Source organism: Nilaparvata lugens, chromosome 1 (assembly GCF_014356525.2).
Source record: "Nilaparvata lugens isolate BPH chromosome 1, ASM1435652v1, whole genome shotgun sequence".
NCBI lineage: Eukaryota > Metazoa > Arthropoda > Insecta > Hemiptera > Delphacidae > Nilaparvata > Nilaparvata lugens.
This window is the reverse complement of record NC_052504.1, coordinates 90216518-90241256: the sequence shown is the minus strand read 5'-3', so window position 1 is coordinate 90241256 and position 24739 is coordinate 90216518. Positions and strand designations below refer to the sequence as shown.

The window sequence follows — 24739 nt, the reverse complement described above, 5'->3', positions numbered from 1 at the left end:
TATCATCCGCCCTTTGAATTCAACTATTGAGAACTTGATAAAACTTTCAAGAATCTATCACATGAAAAATCTTTCATCTAGCAGTGGATGCTCTAGTAGTTGCTTAACACTCACCAAAGAGACAGGCGAGGAGAAGGAAAATTTCCATTCCACTTTTACAGTAAGCTGGCATCCACGTTGCTCTCGTCAGTCAAGCGGTCGGTCGCGAAAACTCAGCTTTTCCGGGATCAGATTCGAGCATCGTCAAAGCACGGAAGCCAATCAGCCACTGAACTAAATCCTCGGCCGTCGCGTATAAATCCGACGCGTTTCAGCGCAGAACGCATGCGTTGCTTCGGTTCTCACCCTTCGTCCGATTTTCCTCATAGTCTCTCTCTCCTACTCTCTCGCTTCCTCTCTTACTGTAATTCATGGTTCTCACACAACGTATCTTATCTCACACTATATCTCTCTTTTTGTATCAGTTCCACAGTTTCTCTCAACAGTGTATTATCGTAATTAAAATTGCATTTCATTTTAAATGTTTATAGAATTCAATAGTTCATTTTTTCCAGGGCATTAAAATTATTTAAATAAAATTAGATAGTATTAGAGTTAGAACTCATTATATAACTCATAATTTGTTGTTTATATCCTCCTTTCATCTATCACCACAGAATTAAGTAGAATCAATACCATTTTCATTGGTCCACTTCTACATATTTGTAGTTCATCGTTTTGAGAGAAGTCCATTCAAAAGAAGGTGGTCATGTGACATTCGTTGTATAAAATTTATCATAATTCAGGGGTGCCCTCCAAGTTTGAGGATGCACACTCCCTAGATACCTCAAGTTCTAGTATCACACCCCAAAATGTCTAATTTTATTAAATGATTATTAAAATTCGATAAAGATATAAAGTACCACTTATTTTGTAATTTTTTCATTTGAAAATGTATTTTTGAATAAAGAGTATTTGATTATTTTTATCCTAAATTTCGTAATTGTTTCAGTCTGTCAGTCTCTCTCAGTAGTGCATCATCTTAATTCAAATTCTATTCTTCATGAGTGTCGTTTGATAATCTGTTACATTTAAGTGGTCGTATCTACTGAACGGGAGAGAATTTTGCTAATCCGTTTACAGATTCGAGATCATCACATCAAGAATAATAAGAAGGCAGAGTTGATAATGATTGTATTTCTCCCGAAAAAATTAGAAAAATAATGCACTGACCAATTTACGTTTTTCAATACATTCAAGTGGTCATATCTCCTGAACGGGAAAAAAATTGCTAATCAGTTTGCAGATTCAAGTTCCTCGCATCAAGGAGAACAAGAAGGCAGAGTTGATAATGATTCTATTTCTCCCCAAAAAATGAGAAAAACAATGTACTGACCAATTTGTGTTGTTCAATATATTTGAGTGGTCATATCTCTTGAACGGGAGAGAATTTCACTAATCCATTTGCAGATTCGAGTTCCACGCATCAAGGAGCATAAGAAGGCAGAGTTGATTATGATTTTATTTCTCCCGAAAAATAATGTACTGACCAATTTTCGTTTCCCACTCATTTCCTGTATTTCCCTCACGCATCTTTACAACCCACATGAAGATTGTGTGACAGAAGGGACCAAGTTCTCAATTCGCATTCGATAGAATCAATCAATCAATCAACCTTTTTCACCCTCTAAATCCCATTGTTATTCTAATAATCTCTTTCACCCTATCATCCTCTCATTCTCTTCTTCATCATTCACTTTGTTCTGGAAACTTATATCACATAATGTTTCAAGTCTGCGACAAGTATGTGCTCTTTCCTCTTTCTCTTCTCATCATTCTCTCTTAATTACTCTTACTCTTTGTTAGAGACTTAGTGGAAAGGATATTTTTAATATTCTTTCCGAAGAATGGACATTGATATGTCCAAAGCTCCGCCAATTTATGTAGATGCATAGCAATATTATCTATAGTTATCACAAATTGCTTTTTTCATATCATATACAGTTCAATAATAATTTTCTTAGTCTATATTATGTAAATTCATCTATAATTTTGCTGTATTGTAAGCTATTGTATATAAGTATATAAGCCAGTATATATTGTTGTAATCTACAGGAATAAAGTATTCAATCAATCAATCCCGGTCGTGTATTGATTGAAAGGATATCTATCATTTTATATCCTCCTCAGAAGATCGTTAATAATTTGTTGAAATACTGCCGATTTATGAATTTAGCCTACATCAGAATATTATACTATCGTTATTCAAATTGAAATTTATTTTCATTGATTAATTCTTAATACTTGGTGAAATTCGTTGAATAATTAGCAATCCTGTCATTTAATGTAAATTAGTGTATAAGCCAGTGAATATTGTAACATACATAAATAAAAAACTCCAGCTCTAACTCTCTTTCACCGCTTCTCACCTCGACTGTCCTCGTCATACTCTCACTCTCACACTCATCTTCTCTCACTCTATGAATGAACGCAATTATTCATCTATTCAATCTCACTCATACACACCCTCTCTCACATCCACCCATCTTCTCTAACCCTCACCAATACCCTCTCGCTCTCACTTCCCTCTCTCCCACAACCCCACACTCTCTCACCCACCCTTCCATCATTCCAATGAATAGCCATACTGCTGGAAACATTGAATGTGGTTTCACATTGAGCATTCAAATATTCCGTCCAAGTACAGCGGCTCTAGTTATGTACATGTGAATAGTGTCAACAGAATATGACGTTCCGATTGAGTCGAGAGATAAAGCCGAGTGCTCACCATGTTTTCAATGGCAGCTGCATCGCCTCGTTATCACTTTGATTCTCACTGGTAACTAACTCGTTGATTTCCTGCTTGATTTTCATATATTTTATCTCTTCGTTGCCATTTTTCTCATTCACTAATTGGGTTTAATGAACACATCAAGTCAATTCATTCATTCAAATTGCAAAATAAGGGCTTAAATTTAGAATTCGCTAAATTTATAGGATGAAGGATGTTACTTAGAAATTTCAGAAATGTTTTATTTCTGTTATACTATCTATTCACTAGAGAGTATAACCATAGAGAAACAATAGCATAAGTAGATTTTCAAGTATTTTTTTATATATTATTACATTAGTGTTGTGGTAGTTTCAGAGATGGCATGGAATCCCCCCAATACGTGATTGGGGTAGTACTTCTGTGATAAAGCAAGAGAAACAATAGCGTAAGTAGATATCCCATGGTATAGGGAGTTTATGTCGTAACTTTTACTGTTATCTCCAACTGATAGTCCACGTAGTTCTTCCCCTTGAAGCTGTGTGACACTGGTAGTCTCTCATATTGTGCCGTTCATACACTCTTACCCGGCTAAAACAGTAAAAATCGACAATAATCGGCTTGAGATAACAGTGAAAGTTGCGACATAAACGTCCTATACAATGGGATATCTACTTACGCTATTGTTTCTCTATGGTATAACTCTCTTGCTTTATCACAGAAGTACTACTCCAATCACGTATTGGGGGAATTCCACGCCATCTGTAAAACTACCACAACACTAATGTAATAATATATCAAAATATTTTATTGTATTTGAAATTTGAAATTTATTGCCAAAACAAAATTACATTATTACAATATATAAGTTACAAAGTGTTAAATAAGCAAAACTCAAACTTAATTATTAGATCAAAACTTAATTTATCTTTATTTTGGCGACTGCTGGCATAAGTAAGAACTTGAGAGCCAGCAGTGAGTTTACATTATTAGATTTAACAAGTTTAGCGCTTAACTAAAATTTGTAGAATACTTATTCTATTTGGCTTTTTAAATAATTATATATATATCAAATATATATATATATACATCAAATTCAATAAAAATATCTCGGCTTGGGTACAAACGTGGTCTCCCTAGAGCTGCTCTTATAATATTATGTTTTTGGAGGACAAACAGTTTTCTCAAGTGCGTATCAAAAGCTCCACCCCACACCTCAATGATATATTGGAATAAGGAATGTGCATATGCAAAATAAATTTTTCTTATTATCTCCCTGTTTTTAATTTTATTTATTTTATAGAAAATATAGATGAGGTATTTCAATTTTGATCAGAGGTACTCTAGGTGAATGTTCCATTTGATATGGCGATCTACAAAAATACCAAGATATTTTATAGATTTCACTCTTTCTAAAGGTATATTTTCGTGGGCGACCTCATTCATTATTTGGGTGCCATTGTTATTTTTCTTCGATTTTTTTATAGAAAGTTCAAGATCTATTGATGGTTGACCAGTTACGGTGGGTGAGAAAGTTATATATTTAGTTTTCTTTGCATTTAGGGTTAGTATATGATCTTCAAGCCATTGTTGAACTATTTTCAAACCATTATTTGCAACTTTGAACGTTTCTTCCCATGTGTCTCCGCTGAAAATCAAAGTTGTATCGTCGGCGAAAGATAAAATAGTACAATTTTCAAGGTTTAATTTTAACAGGTCGTTTACATAGATGAGAAACAAAATCGGGGATAGTACTGTCCCTTGAGGAGTACCGAACTGAGAGGTGTAACTGATGTCTGTCTGTCCATTTAAAGTGAGATACTGTTTCCTATTCGACAAGTAACTTGAGAATAACTTATTCACAGAACCTCTTACACCCACCCTGTCCAGTTTATAGAGGAGTATGTTGTGAGGAACTGTATCAAAGGCCTTGGATAAGTCCATAAAAATAGCCAGTGTTTTTTTGTTTCTATTAAAGTCATCAAAAATTATATTGTTGAGATGGATTACCGCATCTTTGGTTGAACTATTTGCTTGGGAACCATATTGATTGTTGTCAATGATTTTATGTTCATCTAGAAAACTCATTAATCTGATTTTCAAAATTTTTTCTAGTATTTTAGAAATATTACTCATTAAACTAATCGGTCTGTAACTATCCGGGTTTCCAAGGTCTCCAGTTTTTGGTAATGGTATAATTTTAGCTTCTTTGAATTTTTTAGGGAAATATCCTTCGCTTAAACATTTGTTAAATATATGAACTAATGGTGAGGTTGTAGAGGGTGATATTTTTTTGAGGAAAGGTCCTGTAAAGTTATCAACACCTGGTGTAAATTTATTCTTGAGTTGATCTATTAATAACTCTATTTCATAATCGTTTGTGGGAATGAGGAAGATACTTTTTACATTAGGATTTGCTATTGACTTGGGAATCTCTATATTGTCTGTATTATCGGTTATCTTTTTAGCGAACGATTCTCCAACACCAGCGAAATATTTATTAAGAGTAGTAGCATCTAGATTTATTGATTTTGAATTCTTTTTCAAGTCGAGTAGTTCATTAATGTATTTCCAGGTTTTTTTAGAATCGTTTTTGTGTTCCTCGAATTTACAGTTAAAATAATCAATCTTGCTTTTTTTTATCAGGGTATTGAGTGTATTTCTGTATCTCTTATATTGATTTATCAATTCTAAGTTATTGGGGTTTTTTAATAATTTTCTATGTAATTTATCTCTCTCCCGTATTGACGCGACTAAGGCTGGAGTAATCCATTTTTTTATAGGTTTTTTCTTGTTACTTATTTTTATGGTTTTAGTTCTAGCATGAGTTAGGTCTGTTAGTTTTTTAACAAAGTAGTCCACCATCTCGTCAATATCCATTGAATCATATATCTCTTTCCATGATTCTTTTTGTGAATCAGAGATTAGATTTACATAATCAATTATGCTTTTTGATCCTACATCGATATGTGCTGGTTCCTCATTAATATTCCTATTGAAATGCAGCGAAACACTAAAATGGTCCGTAATATTTGTTTTCAGAATAGTCCCTCTAACAACATTATTATTATTATTCTCTCCTCCCTTGTAAAATATGTGATCGATACAAGTACTGATGCCATTTACAGACCTAGTTGGTTTATTGATAAAAGATTTGAAACCATTAATATGCATTGTGCTCAAATATTCATTTGAAAGGCTATTATTAGCAAGAATATTTAAATTCATATCACCCAATACTATTATGTTGTAAATATCTTTCATACTCTTCAGAAATTCGTCTAGACTTTCGATAAAAGTTTTTAAGTTGAAGGATGGAGAACGATATATTGTAATTATTAAATATTTCACGTCATTAATCCAGCAAGCCATACCAATACAGTTAGCTTCTTCAATATGGACATTAATAAGCTCAGTTTTGATATTATTTTTAATGAACAAGCATAATCCATCACATTTCGAGTGTTTACTATTAGCATGAAAAACATTGTAACCATCTAAGTTATAATTGAAGCAAGCATCGTCTGTGATCCACGTATCGGTTAATGCAATCACATTGAAGCGAAACTTTATATTACCTATGTAGTGCACCAATTCCTCAAAATTTTTATTAATGCTTCTGATGTTGGTGTGCAGAATATTTAATTCCACGCCAACACTCTCAGACTGGTGAGGTAAAAAACTGAAAACATCATTTACTTCGATTGTATCGTGAAACCCTATAAGGTCGGCAATATCCCAATCAGACATAAACGTAAGAAAAGTGAATAAACGTATATTTTGTAAAATAAAATTTCAAAGTGGTTAAGAAATTAAAGTAAAATGAAAAAATAGAGAGAAAAAAAGTATCGGTTTTCCGATGAAAAGAAAAAAAAATAAAAATCAGAGAGAATCAAGACATGGCCAGCCCACCGGTCCAGACAAAATGAATGTATGTACATCGACTTGAAACCTACCAATTTAGTTCATGCACAGATACCTGTGATCAAATCCATCTGAATAAAATAAAACAATATTACTGAGATGATAAGGACAAACAGAGAAGTGGAAATCAGCATTAATTTAATTGAATCAATATTTTGTTAGAAAATATTTCCAATTTTTCAATCAATTGTTAGAAAAATCTATTATCAATCCAAGTATTATTTTATCAATATTAAAGGCCTTCAATTCTTGAGATTCAGAGAGTAGCTGCAACAGAGGTAATCGTGTCAATAATCCTCATCAACTAGCGTACTAAATATACCTTGTAGATAAGATAGGAGAATTCATCATTTTTCTCATAATGATAAAATATTTTCAAATTATAATGATTTATTATTAGGAGTTATTATTCTCTCTTAACTAGGCTACAGCAAATTGAAAAGCAAGGAATAGTAATTACGTTACTACAAGTAATAGGCCTAGCATATTGGCAAAAAAAACAAAACAAAAAAAAACAATTGAAACCTTTCCACTTAATTGATACATTATTATCAATTGATAGAATATAATTAATAATTATCGTATAGAATATAATATAATTATCATAATTGGAAGATAGCGGAATGGAGATTATTCCTAAATTTATTTCAACAATCATACGCAATAATAATTAGTCTATTTGAGCTCATCAAAATAACAATAATTTACCTTGAGCAAAGTGATAAGAACGTAGCCAAGAGCCATACTTTGCAAATGAAATTCAAATAAAATAATTTATAATGATAATATTCCTCCTTCTCTCTAATTAACTATTTCATTGAACGTTAAAATGTTAACTTAATCTGGACAAACAAATCATGGTTTTATGTGTCATAATTGGTATTTTCTTCATACAGAAATTGATCTATATTATTTTTTACTTACACCGACATTGTCCTTATTTCTATTTGTGAGCTTGTTGAGGTCCTCCTCACACCTGATAATATTAACAGGACCGCCGTCCTCGTACCTGACTTTGATTCGGCCCACTCGGTCGATCCACACATGTCGAAACCCATTCTCCCGTTGTATCATCTTGGCTCTGCCGAACAGCTTACGTCTCTCCGCCGTTATAGATTGGTTTATGTAGATTGGACTATTTCCCTGCATGTTGATATGTTGAGTTGAAAAGACTCTACATTCTTTCCTCTTTTTGAGCAAGGCATCCTTATCTCCTCGACAGACAAAACGAACAATGATGCCGGGCGCGGTGTTGTCTCTTCTTCTGGGGAGGCGATGGCATGCATCGATCGATCTGCGGTCCAGCTTCACATCCAATGCTTTACCGATCCCCAGTATTCGACTCTGCACATCCTCGTTCTGCAACTCCGGAATACCGTATACTTCAAGGGTATTTCTTCGACCATATTGCTCCCGATTGTCATCTTTCATCTCCAATTCCCTAATTTTTCCGTTCAGAACTGAATTTTCATTTTGTAGTTCCCTAACAGTTCCTCTTAGTTTAGCAATTTCAGCAGCATTTTCATCCAAGGTCTTCCTACAAGCGGCTATATCAGATCTCAACTTTTCCAGCAACTCATCCTTAACCCGTGTTAATATACTATTTAATTGATCGACCGTTAGTGGATTATTGTCGGTACTTGAATTAGTGTTTGTTTTTGCCGGAGCACTGAGCTTGTTTACACCTGAGATAGATTTTACTGGAGTAGAGTCCGAATTGGCACGTTGGCGACGTAACTAACTTGAACATTTTTTACAAGTCCATGACTTTCCTGTGTCTTGAAATAATTCCAGATCATTGTCGGTGAGCTCAACACATACACCATGGAACACAATATTGCAGCTCGAACAGTTTATTTTTGATTTTAATGCACGATTCATCTGCTGGTTACACACTCCGCAACTCATTTTTGTATGTCTAGTAGGATATGTTAAACAAATGATCACACTGCAAATTACTCACAACCAAAAAATAAAGTCTCAATATTTAAAATAACTAACCGAGTTGCGGCCATGCACTAACCTAATTATTAATAATGTAATGTATGTAATTTCATATACATCTGTGTAATGCAGGGGGAAAATAAATTGATTCGATTTGATTTAAAAAAATCGTTTCCTAACTCTCTACTATAATAGAACTAAAATACTTAATTGAACACACATGTAGTATCATATTGTTGTATGTGATTCTGTATGACTGAATTTGTAGAGAGTGGAATATTTTTATCCAGCTCGTCCATTTTTTCAATGCAGATATTGGTTTATTATTTCAAATTGATTTCTACAGTGATGCAGATTTGATGCCTAGTTAGATCGGACTTTCCATTTTGTTTGAATTTAGATAATTCTTCAAGACGCAATAATATAATATAAAAATGGAATACTAGTAATATTTCCAAGTTACATTCACAAAGGTGTAAAGGAGTTCCAAATAATTGCATCAGATTTTAGCTCAAACAAATCCATTTCGATTTATAAATTACATAAGAATTGATACATTCAAGGAAAGGGTACAAAAATCAATAAATTGACACACGTATTTCCGATTTGCAAGTTTTCATTTTCAAACACGAATTCCTATACATTAAATCTATAATAATATTAACTAGACTATTTCTGTAATCGTTGTGAAAGCAACCACAATATCGTCCTGACTCTTGAAGGAAGATTTTGTTCACGCAAATGAATAATCTTAACACTATTCGATCATAAAGCAGTTATCCTAATATAATCGACTTGAAGAGCTGACGTTTCGTCATCCCAAGTCGGGTACCATGCATCCCTGTCTCTCCAGAAGTTCAAACGCGCCTGAAAATAAAAAAATATAAGAAAAATTAGATGAACTTGATGGAGGAATAAGCCGAACATATTACTTTTCTGTTAGGGCTATTCTTAATCATAAAGCAATGAAAATAGAAAATAAAAATCTAAGTAAATTAGAAAAAGGATACTCGGATTTTTTATTCTTATTTCTAAGTATTGAACATAATGTATGCTTGAGACTTGTGAGTTTAGAATGTTGTTCATCTCCCAATCAACGTGATTATTTGTGGAGTATGAATTGATTTTCATGATTTGATCATGCTAGTTCGGAGTTCACCAAAAGTTTTTGAGAAGTATGAAATGTTCTGTTGTCGAATATTAAAGCTAGTTCGGAGTTTACCACAAGTTCATTCATTTTTATTATTAAACCTCTCCAATAACCTACACAAAAGACTGAAAATTAAATATAAAGGCCTCACGTTCGGCAAGAAATGTAGTGGAGTGGATTGAATACTGAGATAATACCATGGAGTAGAGAAACTGTTCAATAAAGTATCTATAAAGTGTCTATAAAGTATCTTGAGAGTAAAGATATGGTTAGAATGAAGATACCTATTCATTTGTCTCTGATGATATTAGGTATTAGAATATTAGGTATATACTATTAGGTATAAAACAAAGGCAGTCATTCTATTCTATTCTATTCTACTATTGCATTTCGAATATAAGCATTGAGGAATTTATCTAATGCTCGGTTTCACCAAGCTCGGTCAAGACATTCAAACATACTCAAACCGGGTACGATTTATAATTGTGAACTGAAATTATCGATAGTAACTATTGTCAAAGAAATCGTATAATATGTTCCATTGCACTTTTTGTAGAGTGTACGCGATTTAACTATGTCCAAATATCCTGACCGAGTTTGGTGGAACTGGAAATTATATTTTAAAATTTTTCCATGTTTCAGGAATACGATAAGTTTTCGTAGCTGAACGGAATCTCATTTAACAGATAAAATCGCAGATAGTTGAATGCAGGAATGTATTGTCTAGTCTACTCTGCAAAAGATCTGCATATTTTTTTGTGTGAATTGAACGAGTTATTTGAAAACACGTGAAAAACTAAATGGACTCATTCAACAGACAAAATCGCAGATAATATAGTTGAATGCAGGAATGTATTGTCTAGTCTACTCTGCCAATATCTGTACCTTTTATTGTGTAAATTCATGAGTTATTTGGAAACACGTGAAAAACTAAATAGACTTGCTAACTAGAAAGAGATTGAAATAATTGCCATCCAACTTGATGCTGAAATGATATATTTTCCCACTGCAAAATTCCAACTGGGTTCTGGAGGGAAGATATTCTCAATGAATCTCGTCAGTTGAACGTTTTTCTGATGAAATTCTTGGAGGAGGTGAAAAATTACGTAATTATTCAGACGGGGGAATTTAATACAGCACCTCTACCCGGTAGCTCTGAGCTTAGTGAATTCCAAACGTAATAACTTGTTGGAGAGAAGGACTTTTTTCATTTTCATCCATAATTTTCCTACGTTTCAGTTTTATTTTTGGAAATAACTTGTCGCTGGAACTATCAGATTCTTCTCTCCTGGTACCATTCTGTAGGAAGATATTATGGAAAACTATTTAATTTTATTCAATTCTTGGAACAATCGTCCAGAATGGAGTGAGAACTGAGAGAATGATTATTAAATGGCATATTATTATCTATTGATGTTCTAAAACACCAAGAAAACTCCATTTCTATACATATTTATAATAAGTTAAAGCTAGTCGTTCTTTCAGTTTCCTAGGCTCTAGGTTCTAACATTATTTCTTCATGCTTTCTTGAGCTGAATTCCGAATAAGTTTTCAAGGCTCTTCTATAAGATGAACATTTCATGTTTATGTTAAAATAAAGTATTTCAATAGCGTTTTCGTCTTGAAATTTGTATGGTATTATGGAAAATTAAGAATAATGATTCTCAACATATTAAGTAAATTCTGTAAGTAAATTTAACAGTGTAATAAACTGATAAGTAAATTTAACTGTTAAGTAAAAATAAAGTTCACTGATATAATGTATATTTATATTTGAATTTACATGTTTTGTATAATAGTACCTTGTCACCTTGTCAAGCAGCCTCTTTGAGGTTCGCTTAAGGTAGCTTATTTATTCAATAAACGTTTTTTCTATTCTATCATCATCATCATCATCATCATCAAGTTCTATGATACTATTACAGTTCCGACTATGAAAGTGAGAAATTGGATTCACACACGGAAAATGAACAGTCGAATTATTCAAGCTGAAGAAATGAGGTTTCTGTGGAGTGTATTTAGCTGCAATAGAATTTATAGAATCAGGGATGATATAAGACAGGTTTTATCGGTTTCTCCTCTGCATGAAAGAATTATAAAAAAAAGACGCAACTGGTGCTGTCATTTGGATAGAATGCCACCTGGGAGAATGACACTTGAAGTCCAAAACTATAAACCTACTGGAAAAAGAGATGTAGGAAGGCCAAGAAAGAGATGGGTATACCGGAACAGGTTGATTAATAAACCTAATCCCTGAAGTGAAGATGTTAATAAACCTAATCCCTGAAGTGAATCTGATTCTAATTTTATTTAAGAAGGGTCGACAACGCATTTACAGGGACATAATCTTCCTTTGAGTAGAATTACAAGCTATCAGAAGTTTGGTAAGAGGACAAACAAATTACTGTGCATCAATAATAGAATTGTTTATATCTAATTTATCTATTGTAACAGAATGAGTATACTATTCTTTCTTGAACTATCATTGAGAGAAGCAAATGATGGATAGCGGTTGAAATACTGTAAAAACTATTGGTTCCTGAACGTTCCTTTCATCTCCATCAAATAGAAATAGGAGTGAGTACTTTTTCTCAGACTTGACCAGTTAAGATTGAGAGCCATATTACTATGGAGAGCCATATTACTACCATATACTCATTAGAATGAGTATTAAATGGCATATTATTTTCTATTGATGTACTAATACACCCAGGAAACTTCATCTCTATCCATATTGAAGTAGGCAGTTTGATAGTTCACCCAATCATGGATGGAACTTATTGGATGTTGAGAAGAAAATCAGGAAACTCCTGAAAAAAATTTTTATTTGTGAAAATTTGGGAGAAGACAGTTTTGGGCTATGCCTGTTGTATTCTCCCAATCATATTTTAATTATGATTTGTAATTGTTAATGAAATAAATAAATAACCAAATTTTTTAATTCTTTAGCAGAATTTTATGTCACCTTGACAACTCTCCTGTTATTCCATGGCTTTGGTCTCCTGTTATTTTCCACTTCATCAGGGAACTCCTTCATTCCACCAACATACAGCGCAATTCCCAAGTAGAACTAGAAAAAACCAATTCGTTATTGTAAAAATTTCAATCAATTGGAAAGAATGAGTTTTTCAAAGAAGATTGACTTTCTGCATTGCAGAGTACTAGATATCCCTATTGTAATTATTCATCTCATCGATGAATCAACACATTTTTGAGGGAAAACTCACTTGAAGAAACAGTATCTTATGAAATAGAATTCAGTTATATTCCCAAAAACTTCTGCAAAACTAAAGTCAGTCAATCTATTCTCAACATTGGGTAAATTTTGTTGCGAACTGCGTCTCAAAACTCTGAATGTGCAGGTATTATCCGATTTATGGAGAAAATTAGCTCAATTGAATGAGTAGAGGAAAACTCTTAATAAGGATAAGGAAGAAAAACTCACTCAAAGCAACAGTATCTTATGAGATAGAATTCTACTATATTCCCGAAGACTTTCGCAAAACTAATGACATCAAAAAAGCAAACAAAAGCAGGGAAATGACTTTTCATTGGAAAGAGAAAATAATAGGACTCAATAAATTGATATAAGCTTTGAACAAAAGATTGAATTCGCAGACAGCAGATAACTGTTTATTTGCTCAATTCAATCTTCTGTTCTCCAAGGATCAAGTAGGCCTAAATAAGATTGATTATTGTTTGTCCAACAGAATAAATCGTGCATGTTAAGCCAGATTACCCCTGTCTGGATGTTTGCACAAAAATCCATTACGAAGACTGTACAAACAATCTGCTGTTCCTGCTATGATGCTTCGTAAAAAAGGGAAACGCAAGACAAATGAAATTTGAGAGAAATTGACGTTTCTCGAGAATATTGTCTTTCTGTCTGATATCAATCAGCATACAACCAATGAATCTGATATGCAATATCGAAATTCTGTGGAATCATCTTCGAGATCATAGATTTCAAATCTAATCGTAAAACGCTAAACAAAAGAGGAATAGTCTAAACTCATTTCTCTTGGAAATTTATAACACCAAAATTATTCCGACGTAACTTCTATCCGATAATCCGATAACAATCTCGTAACTCTGTCAACCAATATAATATCGCGGTCTAATATCTTTTTTAAAATCTTGATGATCCTATATTACATCAAATCAAAATCACGCATATTAAAAACAATATCGGGGCACCGAGCTTCACTCGTTATTACTTTCCTTGCCCTATTACCATAGGTAAGGAAAGTATTGCTTTCCAAAAAAAATTAAGGTACCCTGATTTCAAGTTTTCTATACGTTTCAAGTCCCCCTGAGTCCAAAAACATGATTTTTGGGTGTTGGTCTGTGTGTGTGTGTATGTGTGTGTGTGTATGTGTGTGTGTGTGTGTGTGTGTGTGTGTATGTGTGTGTGTGTGTGTGTGTGTGTATATGTGTATGTCTGTGAACACGATAACTCCATTCCTAATCAACCGATTGACTTGAAATTTTAAACTTAAGGTCCTTATACCATGAGAATCCGACAATAAGAAATTCAATAAAATTCAATTCAAGATGGCGGAAAAAATGGCGGATAATTACTAAAGAACCATGTTTTTCACGTTTTTCTCGAAAATGGCTCTAACGATTCTCTTCAAATTTATATCATGGATAGCTATTTATAAGCCCTATCAACTGGCATAAGTCTCATTCCAGGGAAAATTTCAGGAGCTCCGTAATATTCTTGAGAAAAATGGCGGAAAATGACTAAAAAACCATGTTTTTCACGGTTTTCTCGAAAACGGCTCCAACGATTTTCTTCAAATTTATACCATGGATAGCCATTCATAAGCCCTATCAACTGGCATGAGTCTCATTTCTGGGAAAATTCCAGGAGCTCCGTAATATTTTTGAGAAAAATGGCGGATAATGACTAAAAAGCCATGTTTTTCACGGTTTTCTCGAAAACGGCTCTAACGATTTTCTTCAAATTTTTACCATGGATAGCTATTTATAAGCCCTATCAACTGGCATGAGTCTCATTTCTGAGAAAATTGCAGGAGCTCCGTAATATTCTTTAGAAAAATGACAGGTACTGAAAACCATGTTTTTTTACGATTTTCTCAAAAACGGCTCTAACGATTTTTTTCAAATCCATACCCTGTATAGTTATTTATTAGCTCTATCAACTGCATTGAGTCTTTTTCCTGGGGTACTAATGGGGGGTCCACCCAATTCTTGAGAAATGGACTTTGTAACCTCCTTCTCGTGCATGAGATAGGTAGGTACACGGTTTTTACTTTTTCTTCTTCCATATACCGTGGGTACGGTAGGTAGAGCAGTTTATAAAAAGAACACAGTCATAGTCAAGATATTTCATCTGTAGAACAGCTGTTTTGACGAATTTCAAAAAAATCTTCTAATTTCACAATTTACATAAAGGAAAAAGTACTCTGAAAACAATTGTATAATATACACATTATACAGTAGTCTGATCGTAGTTGCAAATATGTTGCCCTCAATGGTCATTTTGTTATTCCCCTAAATTATTCTCGTTTGATAATGAGGCTTATAGTTCAATGAGCAAGGAAAGTTGTGTGAGTGCACCACACCAGATTTTTATTTATTGACAAGGAGAGCACAATACTCTCTAAAATGATCGTGTGTATATTTCACAGCAGGCTATATATCATCTTTAGAATTCCGGGGATGCGATATTTTGATTTTCCACAGAATCACTGGCTCACTTTTTACTATCCACAGACGACGAAAGTCTCAGCTGTTTCAGCCAAGGATGAATCATCCCTTTAATGTCGTTCAGCGAGTTTTCCCATGGATTATACCTAGTGCAATCGAATTTTTATATCATAAACCTACCAAGTTCCAAATTTCGTGAAAATCTTTAGAGCCGTTTTCGAGATCCGTTGAACATAAATAACCAGATATAGAAATACAGAATTTGATCGCTTAATATAATAGGATAATTTGATGTGCGTGATTATGATTTGATGTAGAGCCATTTAAATTTCAAAAATATTGGACAGTTTCAGTTGATAATTGTAGTTGACAGAGTTTGTTTGCGATCAGAGTGTATATTAGAGTTTATCAGCCTCACTATGAGACTATTACCTCGGAAATTGACTTATTTTCTTTATAACTGAAAGTATCATTTAGAGCTCATGAATAAAATTTTGAAGTCAACTTTGATGCTTCTTGAAAAATTAAGAGATCATGGTCTGAGTTGAGAAGTACATATATTTTTAGCATGAGAATCCAATAATCTTCTAATAAATGGGCATGATATTATGTAAGTCAGATAGAAAGAGAAGAGATTCTTAAAAGTTACCTCCTGTTCGAACGGTGGAATAGCGGCAGGAGCTTCCAAGTTCTGTTCTTTCTCCTCAAATCCGAACATTTTCTGCAAGCTGGTAGTCATACGAAGATGGTGCTTTGGCTGGTCATCAACGCCGAAAATCAAGTGATCTAAAAGAATTCGGAATAATTTAGAAAATATTAATCAACAATTCATAATTTATACAGGATAATAGGACTTTTATACTCTTATAATTAACAATTTTAGCTCGACTCAAACTAAGAATTATTAAAGGTTGGTTCGTGGGTACAAATCGTGCCGGTAGCATGAACATTTGATCATTGCATCAAATCACATACACATTCTACATTACCCTCGAACAGGAATTAGTAGGATTAGAAGAATTAGCAGGCAGTGTTTGTTGGAACCTGTGGTATGGTTTGTTGGAATGCATTGCATGACACTTTTGTGTGATATGGTTGTGAATGCCTTCTCAATTCGAATTTTGCTATAATTATTAGTTTATTAATAATTATGCTTATTAATCAACCCCTAATCTCAGCTATGGAAAGAGATGTCCCCCTAGCAACATGAATTAATACCAATATCAATACAAATAAGAGGGATTATTAAATTCTCTAACAAAGATTGCTAGAGTATTGCCCTGTATATCTTCGTAGTCATTCAATTTCTATATCTGCTATTTGCTGTACTTATATATACGTACTCGCGCTTCGCGCTCGGCAGGGGGCTTCGCCCCCTGAACCACCAGTGGGGTGGGTTAGCAGCCTCCGCGCTTCGCGCTCCGGCTGGGAGGCGGGCTTCGAACGCCCAATCGCCTTTTATCACTGTATAAAGTTGGATAACAGCCTCCGCGCTTCGCGCTCCGGCTGGGAGGCGGGCTTCGCCCGCCCAATCACCTTTTATGACTGTATAGCGTTGGGTAGCAGCCTCCGCGCTTCGCGCTCCGGCTGAGAGGCGGGCTTCGCCCTTTTATGACTGTAAACATTTGCACATGAGCGGCTACCACTATTAACATGTGCATTGTGCTGTTGGTGGTTTTTGGTCACATGGTTATGACTTATGATTTCCAAGTAACCTATCGTTTCAATGTTTCAATCATGGAGTTCACATCCTTCCAGGATTTGAAAAATAATATATTATTGGTAAGGTAAAGAAAAGAGGATTTTATTTTCAAAGAATGAGCTTGTATATTAATAATTTAATTGCAACTGTACTCATGGTGGTGTAATGGAAAGTAAGTCCAAGTGACATCCACCAAAACAGAGGTAAGTTAAAGGAAAGAGCTATGTGAAGAGCCTTTAAACGTATCATCATAGACCTAAACCTATAAACTCCCTAATTTGGTTTTTTACTGGGGAGGGGGGGTTTATGGTTTTCTCCGGGAGCTGAACAAAAAAGCTTGTAATAAATTTTGAAATTTAAAATTTTTACCTATATTAATATAACTATTTAATATACGTATTATTCTTATTCCATTCTATACTTTTTCTCTACCTATGTAGCCTATGTATTCCATATTATTAAATGAAAATACATTTACATTTACATTTATTATTACATTCCTTAATCACAACATCAAATTAATGATTGGGAGAGAATCAACAGGATAAACCCAAAACTGTTCCTCTCCCTAATTTTGATAAAAATAGTCCAAATGAGGTTATGAAAACACTTTTATAAAGATCACAAAAATGTACAGTCCAAATAAACATTATACTAAAAATTTTGTATCTCGGTTGATCAGAAAGATGAAACAAATTATTATTACACTTGAAAATGCATTAATAAATTGAAAAATATTAAAAAACTTGATAAATTTGATGCCAGAAAAATCACAAAAACATTCGTAGAACAGCTGTTCGAATACTAAGAAATTGTCAAACTATTCCATATTCAAATCAAATTAAATCAAATCATTTATTTGCCATACAATAAATACATATTCAAAACATAATAAAAGAAAATACTTAATTTTATAATCAAAAGTATAAAATGATTAAAATAAAAATCAAGCATAAATAATACCAAAGTCATAATTAGATACTTCTCAATGGTAATCCGGCATCACCAGCAAAAGGAATCAAGCCTTGCCCGCTGGTGAGAATTATTACTTATTCTCTATACATATGAACCCATTCTATGGCAATGTCCTTACCGGGCGTCCATTCAACTTCGTAGACATGGAAGTCCTCATCCCATCCCTCAGTGCTTAGCCAATCAAGCGACGCGGTGCCTTCTCGTTTGTCGTAATTGGCCTTCACAAACTGCGAGCACCGTTTCCGTCCGATGTCTTTTGTTCCCAGGTACAAATCGTTGTTACCGTGCGATTTCACTACTGTTACACGGGCTGACGAGTTGCGTTTACCGTAGTTCTCAAACTGCGACCTCAAATAGATATCTGTTACAAAGAGACTGATTGAGATATTGATTTATATTGATTGATGTAAATTGGTTTAATTGATTAGTAAATTATGAAGAAATTATAGTATTCACTTCAGTGCTTGTAACTTTAGTATCGGGAAGTGATTGGAAAATGCGTTCGTGATTAATTTATCATTATTGGAGGATTAGTGCTGACGACACTGTGATCATTTTCAACACTGAAGATAAAGATAATTTATAAACTACAATTTGCTCTTTTCAAGTTGAACGAAGAAATTGTAGTATTCACTTTAATGATTCTAACTTTAGTATTGTAAAGTGATTGGGAAACGCGTACGTCATTAGTTTTGTTTGGAGAAGAGTTTCGATTATATATCGTGTTTACAAGTTTGTGTTTCTTCAATGGTTCCAAATTTTCTCAAATAACTCAATATTACTCGTTACAAGTGGTAATTGAGTGGAATATTTCTAATCAATTCATTGATTCAAGCCATCTTAATTCAAAATTTTTAGTTTTCATGTTTATTTTGGACTAAAATTTTATGAAAATTGTACATGTGGAATTCTAACCTTATCTTGAACTTTGTCACCTATAAATTTGGAAGAAAAATAGCACAAGGACTACCTTATCATTTTATCTACCAATGTCATTACATTGGTGATGACATTGTTTGGGAAAAATTTCGTTGATGTATCAGTCTAGTTGTAGAGTAGTAGATATGTGAGACACAATTTTTCTATTTTTGTTCCAATTTATATGTATTTCAGACCTATTGGGATGAATTTGCATTGTATATAAATAAATTACTTTAGTTGTGCGGTCTCAAATAAATATCTGCAATAAGGTGACTGGTTAAAGTGATTGGCAAACGCGTTTGTGATTAATTTATTGTTTGAAGAAGAGTTTCAGTATATACAAATAAATTACTTCAGTAGTGCGACCTCAAATAGATATCTGCGACAAGGAGACTGATTAAAATGATTGGAAAACGTGTTTTTGATAAAAATATTCATTGTTTGGAAAAAAAATTCCGGTGATGTATCAGTTTAGTTGTACAGTAGATATGTGAGACGCTATTTTTCTATTTTTGTTTCAATTTATGTATTTCAGACCTATTGGTATGCATCACTATAGTAGATACAGTGTAAGGGTCCCTTCACACCTAGCGTAGCGTAGCTAGAAATAAGTCTTTGAGAGACATAGCCACATATCTTTCAATGTTAATAAATCTGTCCATTTCACACCAGCGTAGCATGGATTCATCATTGCGAGATAAGACGGCTATTCCTAGCTACGCTGTGGTGAGATAAGATGGCTATTCCTAGCTACGCTGTGCCTAGGAGTGAAGGGACCTGAAAAGAACAGAAAAAAAGCATCTCGAAAGACTGATCTTCACGGGTCAATTTCACCTAAAATTTAGGCAACGAGATTAATAATCAAGAATCTATCGATTGAGCATAAGAAAGTCCTAATATGTGTGAGCCTACTAAATTAATTAGGTCGATGAAAAAACAAATATTACCAACTGGATTGGACGAATTACGTCGACTTTTCAAGAGATTGTTCTGATCATCTAATGGAATTTCTATGTACACTGCACCACTTGACCATCGAGCTACAAATTTATCAAGGACTAATTGAATCAGGAGAGCTGGTTGCTGTTCTTTGGCACTGGAGCGACAGTCTTGATTTGTTTCTTCGAGAAGAACTTGAGTTGTAGATTTGAAAAAGTTGGCTTCAAACAGATGAAGAGAGTTTAGACATACTCCATTGATCAGCAATCTGCTTTTCACTAATAGGGAGACATCAGAGAAAAACTTTGAATTACAAGAAGGTATACTTGAAAGGTATCAAAGGTATCATTATCATGTAGACAAACAGTTACAAATTTATTATTGATTTGTACCAACAACTATGAAAGAGCATTGCTGGGTGCTATAGTGAGGCTCACGTTATAACGGCAGTGAAGAATGATAGAAGAACAGCGTTGGCGATTCCTGCCTTTTCACTGCCTTCTATAGAATTAAGCTTATATCGGTATTATTCAATTAATATAGATTTCAACTAATATAATAGAAATATCAATTATATTCCATCAAAGAAAATATTTTTAATGATTAAATTCAATTATGAAGTTTCATAATTGAGTTATAATATATTCTTTAAATTTATTATAATATTAATTTAATATATTATTGACTTCATTTCAGCTGAGCTTTAGTGTTTACAAGTTTGTGTTTCTTGAATGGTTCAAAATTTTCTCAAATAACTCAATATTATCCGTTACAAGTGGCAATTGAGTGGAATACTTATAATTAATTCATTAATTCAAGCCATCTTAATTCAAAATTTATAGTTTTAATGTTTATTTTGGACTAAAATTTTATAAAAATTGTACACGTGAAATTCTAACCTTATCGTGGACTTAATAATAATAATAATAATAAATTTTGACTTTATTTCTGCGTGAAAAAAAAATACAGAACATGTGAAAATTAAAAGTAATAGAAAACTAAGCATGCAGTATTATCATTCTGCTCCACTATAGAAATACAATGAGAGAAAAAAACAAAACAAAGAAGCAAAAAAACAAAAACAAAAAACAATACAGTTAATTGCTTACTCTACTAGAGCTACACTGCGAACGAAAAATACATCAAAAAGACTACTCTACTAGAGATACAATAAAATAACAGTGGACAGCAATTCAAGATAGAGATTCACAAGTTACAAAGATTATAATACATATACAACATGCAGAAATAAGTCATTACTGTATGCAAATGACCTTAAGAGAAAGGTCACGTCCGCATACAGGAGCACCGGACAAAACAAGCGTTGAATTAAACTGTTAGTTCTATGAAAAATAGAAACCAAATACACATACACATACATATACATATATATATATATATATATATATATATATATATATATATATATATATATATATATATATATACATATATACCCACACACATATATGTCTCCATAGTAATAATTTAGATAGATTTATATGGAAATCAGTAGATATAATTATCGTATGAGCGTGATATTATGTACATCATTTTTGTAATAGTCCATGTGTATATTATATAATGTTGTTTTGCAAGAGGACAGTGTTCTGTACATACAATGTGCACGAAAGTTAGATACATTAGGCAGTGACAGAGTACATGGCTTCCAATCCTTCTGTGCTAATTGAAAGAAGCCATTTTTTCAGATGCAATTTCATTTTATTATTTTATTGTGGCAGTTGAAAAGGGTTTTCATTGAGGAAGGTAACTGATTGAAAAATTTTGGTGCTAGAAAAAGAAAGGTTTTTTTAAATAAAGTGCTGTTTGGCCTGACACCCCGGACAAACAACCCATCAGCCTGCCTCGTACGATAAGGGCCAGTAACTGAATCACAATAATCAATAGTTACGCCATCATTACCGCTCACTAAATAGAAAATTGACAAGACTTTATGCACATACAAATGTCTTATGGGGAGGATACCAAGTCTACAGAAAAGGGGGAATGTATGATAAGTGACAAGCGTTGAATTAAACTGTTAGTTCTATGAAAAGAACTAAAGTGACTTAAGTTTTTAAGTGACTAAAGTGACGTTTTTAAGTGACTTTGTCACTTATGAATTTGGAAGAAAAATATCACAAGGACTACCTTATTATTCCATCTTTCAATGTTATTACATTAGTGTCATTTGCATTGTAAATAAATAAATAAATAAATTTCCTATAAAAAATTTCGACATCGCTGAGAAACGATCAGGGAACGTTGTTTAGGTAGCAAAGTATAGCGCTATCTGCTTTGTCAAATGATAAACAAGGATAGCAACAGCAATGTTCATCAAATCCTGGCATTGTAACGTGGACCTCACTATAGAAGACTAGTGGAAAATTGAATACGCTACAAAGAGTTTCTATGAAATTTTTGTGATATAAAATTTTGTTTACCAGAGCATGATCATGAATTGAATTCCTGGAATTCCATGAAAGCCTGCATAGGCTACAGTATTTCATGATAAAACAATATTTCACCTGGATTAATTCCATTATAATTTTTTCAACATTTTTGTTCATCGATGGATGTTCTCAGAGAGACATTTCATCAAAAAGTATCCAATGAACCAAAAATATATTGCAACCTGTATTATCGAATGATAAATAATATTTTCCAGTGCATCATAATACTCGGAAAACTCAGTTGAGTGGAAATTGTTGGATTCGAGAGAGGGAATTCTCCAAAGAGAAGAATACTCGGATATCCAATCAATGCTGAATTAGCGGGGACAGAGCCGGTGATAAATTTAAAATATGCCATTGTGGCTCGGCTTGCGAGATTTACTATCGGCTACACACCTGATACAGGTCGACAATCCCCTCTCTAAAGTAAACACAGTCATCACAAATTTTAGTCGAGTACTAGCTCAACCCTATTCAGGTCCCCTCAATTCTGCATTTTCCATCTTCACCCAAACAACAACATTACTCAAGACAGTAGTATGAGAATAATAATAGTGTAGAATATGTTGGTAGATCAATCTTTAGATTTCACATGATTATAATACATATTAAAATCAAATCAAATTCAAGTTTTATTATTCACATCAGGAATAGAGCAAAATACACCACACCAACAAATCCTCCCATCATATCTCACAATATAAGCATACTATTTCTAACACAATTTGACAGGTACAATTTGAAAAATAACTGATCAATGTAACATAATATATCATCAATATGGTGACATTATTCTCATGAACAGGTACAATTTGAAGAATAACTGATCAATGTAACATAATCTATCATCAATACGGTGATTTTATTTTCATCAACATGATGATCGGTATTCGAAATATAAATGAATGGAAGTTTTACACATTCAATAGCCTTGATAGGGAGAAAAATTCATATTCGACAATCTAATCTGAAAATGTTAACTCGAGATTATTTGAAAAACAAATTCTATGTTGATTTGGATGCTTTTTGAACTATATATTGTAACTTTCTATTGAAATACAGTGGAACTTGATGGTTACAATGCAATACTGATGGAAAATTACGTAATTTTCATTCTTAATATCTGATACAATAGTAACCGTTTTGGAACAATTCCTCATAGAGCTCTGGTTCAATTTCTCATGAGTCTAAAATAGTTCTGAATTCAACTTCACTACTATTTTCTAGCAACATTTTTTCAACTATTTTCTATAACAGGAATTGGATGTGAGTTACAACACGGGCGAATCGAGTATAGGTAGCTGAAAATCTACAATTCGAGAGCTTTTCTCTATAACAAGGAAAACCGTTGCACAGCCTGATTTTTAATAATAATATCATCAAAACAAGAATCATGATATGATGAAATCATGAATCACTAGACTATTTTCATAATCAGTCTGTGAAACTGAAAGTGTCAAGCATTAATGAATCTGTTTGCAGTAGAACATACACACTGCAGAAGTAACAACTGTATGAAGGTAATTTTACTGTCCATCACAAAGTTTTGCTGGAGGGTAGCTTAAGCAGACATCAGTTAACGTGATGCACGTCATTTCTACCCGTAGAGAGCGCATCATGAGCTGCTACTCTACTGTCAAGTGCAGAAAAACATTCACAGCTCAGTTGGTCCGCAAAATCACAACACAGCAGGATTGGAGCACATGCATTATCGCCTTGAGTGACGGTTCGCTATGAGAGCCAGTGTAATTGAACTGATAATTAATTATAGTTTATCAGTTACGGATGAGTATATAGCAGTCACTGGAAATGATAGAAGTTCTATAATTATATTATTAGTTGTTGATAGGAGATTTTGATGAGTTGTTCATGGAAAAGATTTCAAATATCTAGGCTGCGACTTCACATATGATTACGACCATGATTTCCAAAAAAGATATCAGAGTTCAACGCGGAGCAATCACTCGATCCCTTGAAGGTAGAGCCAGAAAGAACACCTTGATCAAATTTTATAGTCATGGCGATACCTACTTCGACTTTCGGATGTGAAGCATGGGTGCTGACAAGGAAGCTTGAATCAAGAATACCTTAGACAAGTCAAAGGATGCACAAGAGAGGATCGGATTCGGAATGAAAATATAAGAAGAGAATGTGGTTTCCAACCAGTGTTGAGTTTGATAAAGACATATAGAAATAAGTGGTCAGATCATGTCCTTAGAATGCCTCAAGATCGTTTACCATTGAATACCCTACTCCACAAGCCATTGGGCAGAAGGAGTATTGATAGACCGAGGAAAAGAAGGACG

General features: G+C 33.5%; 3 protein-coding genes across 4 annotated transcripts in view; all 3 read right to left on the bottom strand.

Moving 5' to 3' along the window:
• Positions 1-283, bottom strand: part of LOC111044446 — a 133378-nt gene extending 133095 nt beyond the window's left edge. Inside the window, exon 1 of the mRNA XM_039419570.1 lies at positions 115-283. Within this exon, the coding sequence (XP_039275504.1) occupies positions 115-172 (58 nt within the window). The 5' untranslated portion in view covers positions 173-283. The remainder of the gene's footprint in view (positions 1-114) is intronic.
• Positions 284-7582: 7299 nt separating this feature from the next.
• Positions 7583-8104, bottom strand: LOC111052902. The gene has a single exon (XM_022339717.2). It carries the CDS (start codon positions 8102-8104, stop codon positions 7583-7585), a length of 522 nt encoding a protein of 173 aa, XP_022195409.2.
• A 1109-nt stretch (positions 8105-9213) lies between these two features.
• LOC111058467 (beta-1,3-glucan-binding protein 1) overlaps positions 9214-24739 on the bottom strand; it is a 34093-nt gene continuing 18567 nt past the window's right edge. For both annotated transcript variants that reach the window (XM_039419568.1, XM_039419569.1), the window contains exons 5-8: positions 18239-18481; positions 16093-16229; positions 12733-12837; positions 9214-9484 (exon numbers count right to left, since the gene is read on the bottom strand). In XM_039419568.1, coding sequence (XP_039275502.1) covers positions 9383-9484; positions 12733-12837; positions 16093-16229; positions 18239-18481 — 587 coding nt within the window. In that variant the 3' untranslated portion in view covers positions 9214-9382. The remainder of the gene's footprint in view (positions 9485-12732; positions 12838-16092; positions 16230-18238; positions 18482-24739) is intronic.

Bases quoted from the DNA above. Each gene is read 5' to 3' on its own strand.
- LOC111052902 (XM_022339717.2), bottom strand. From the start codon at position 8,104: ATGAAAGATGACAATCGGGAGCAATATGGTCGAAGAAATACCCTTGAA.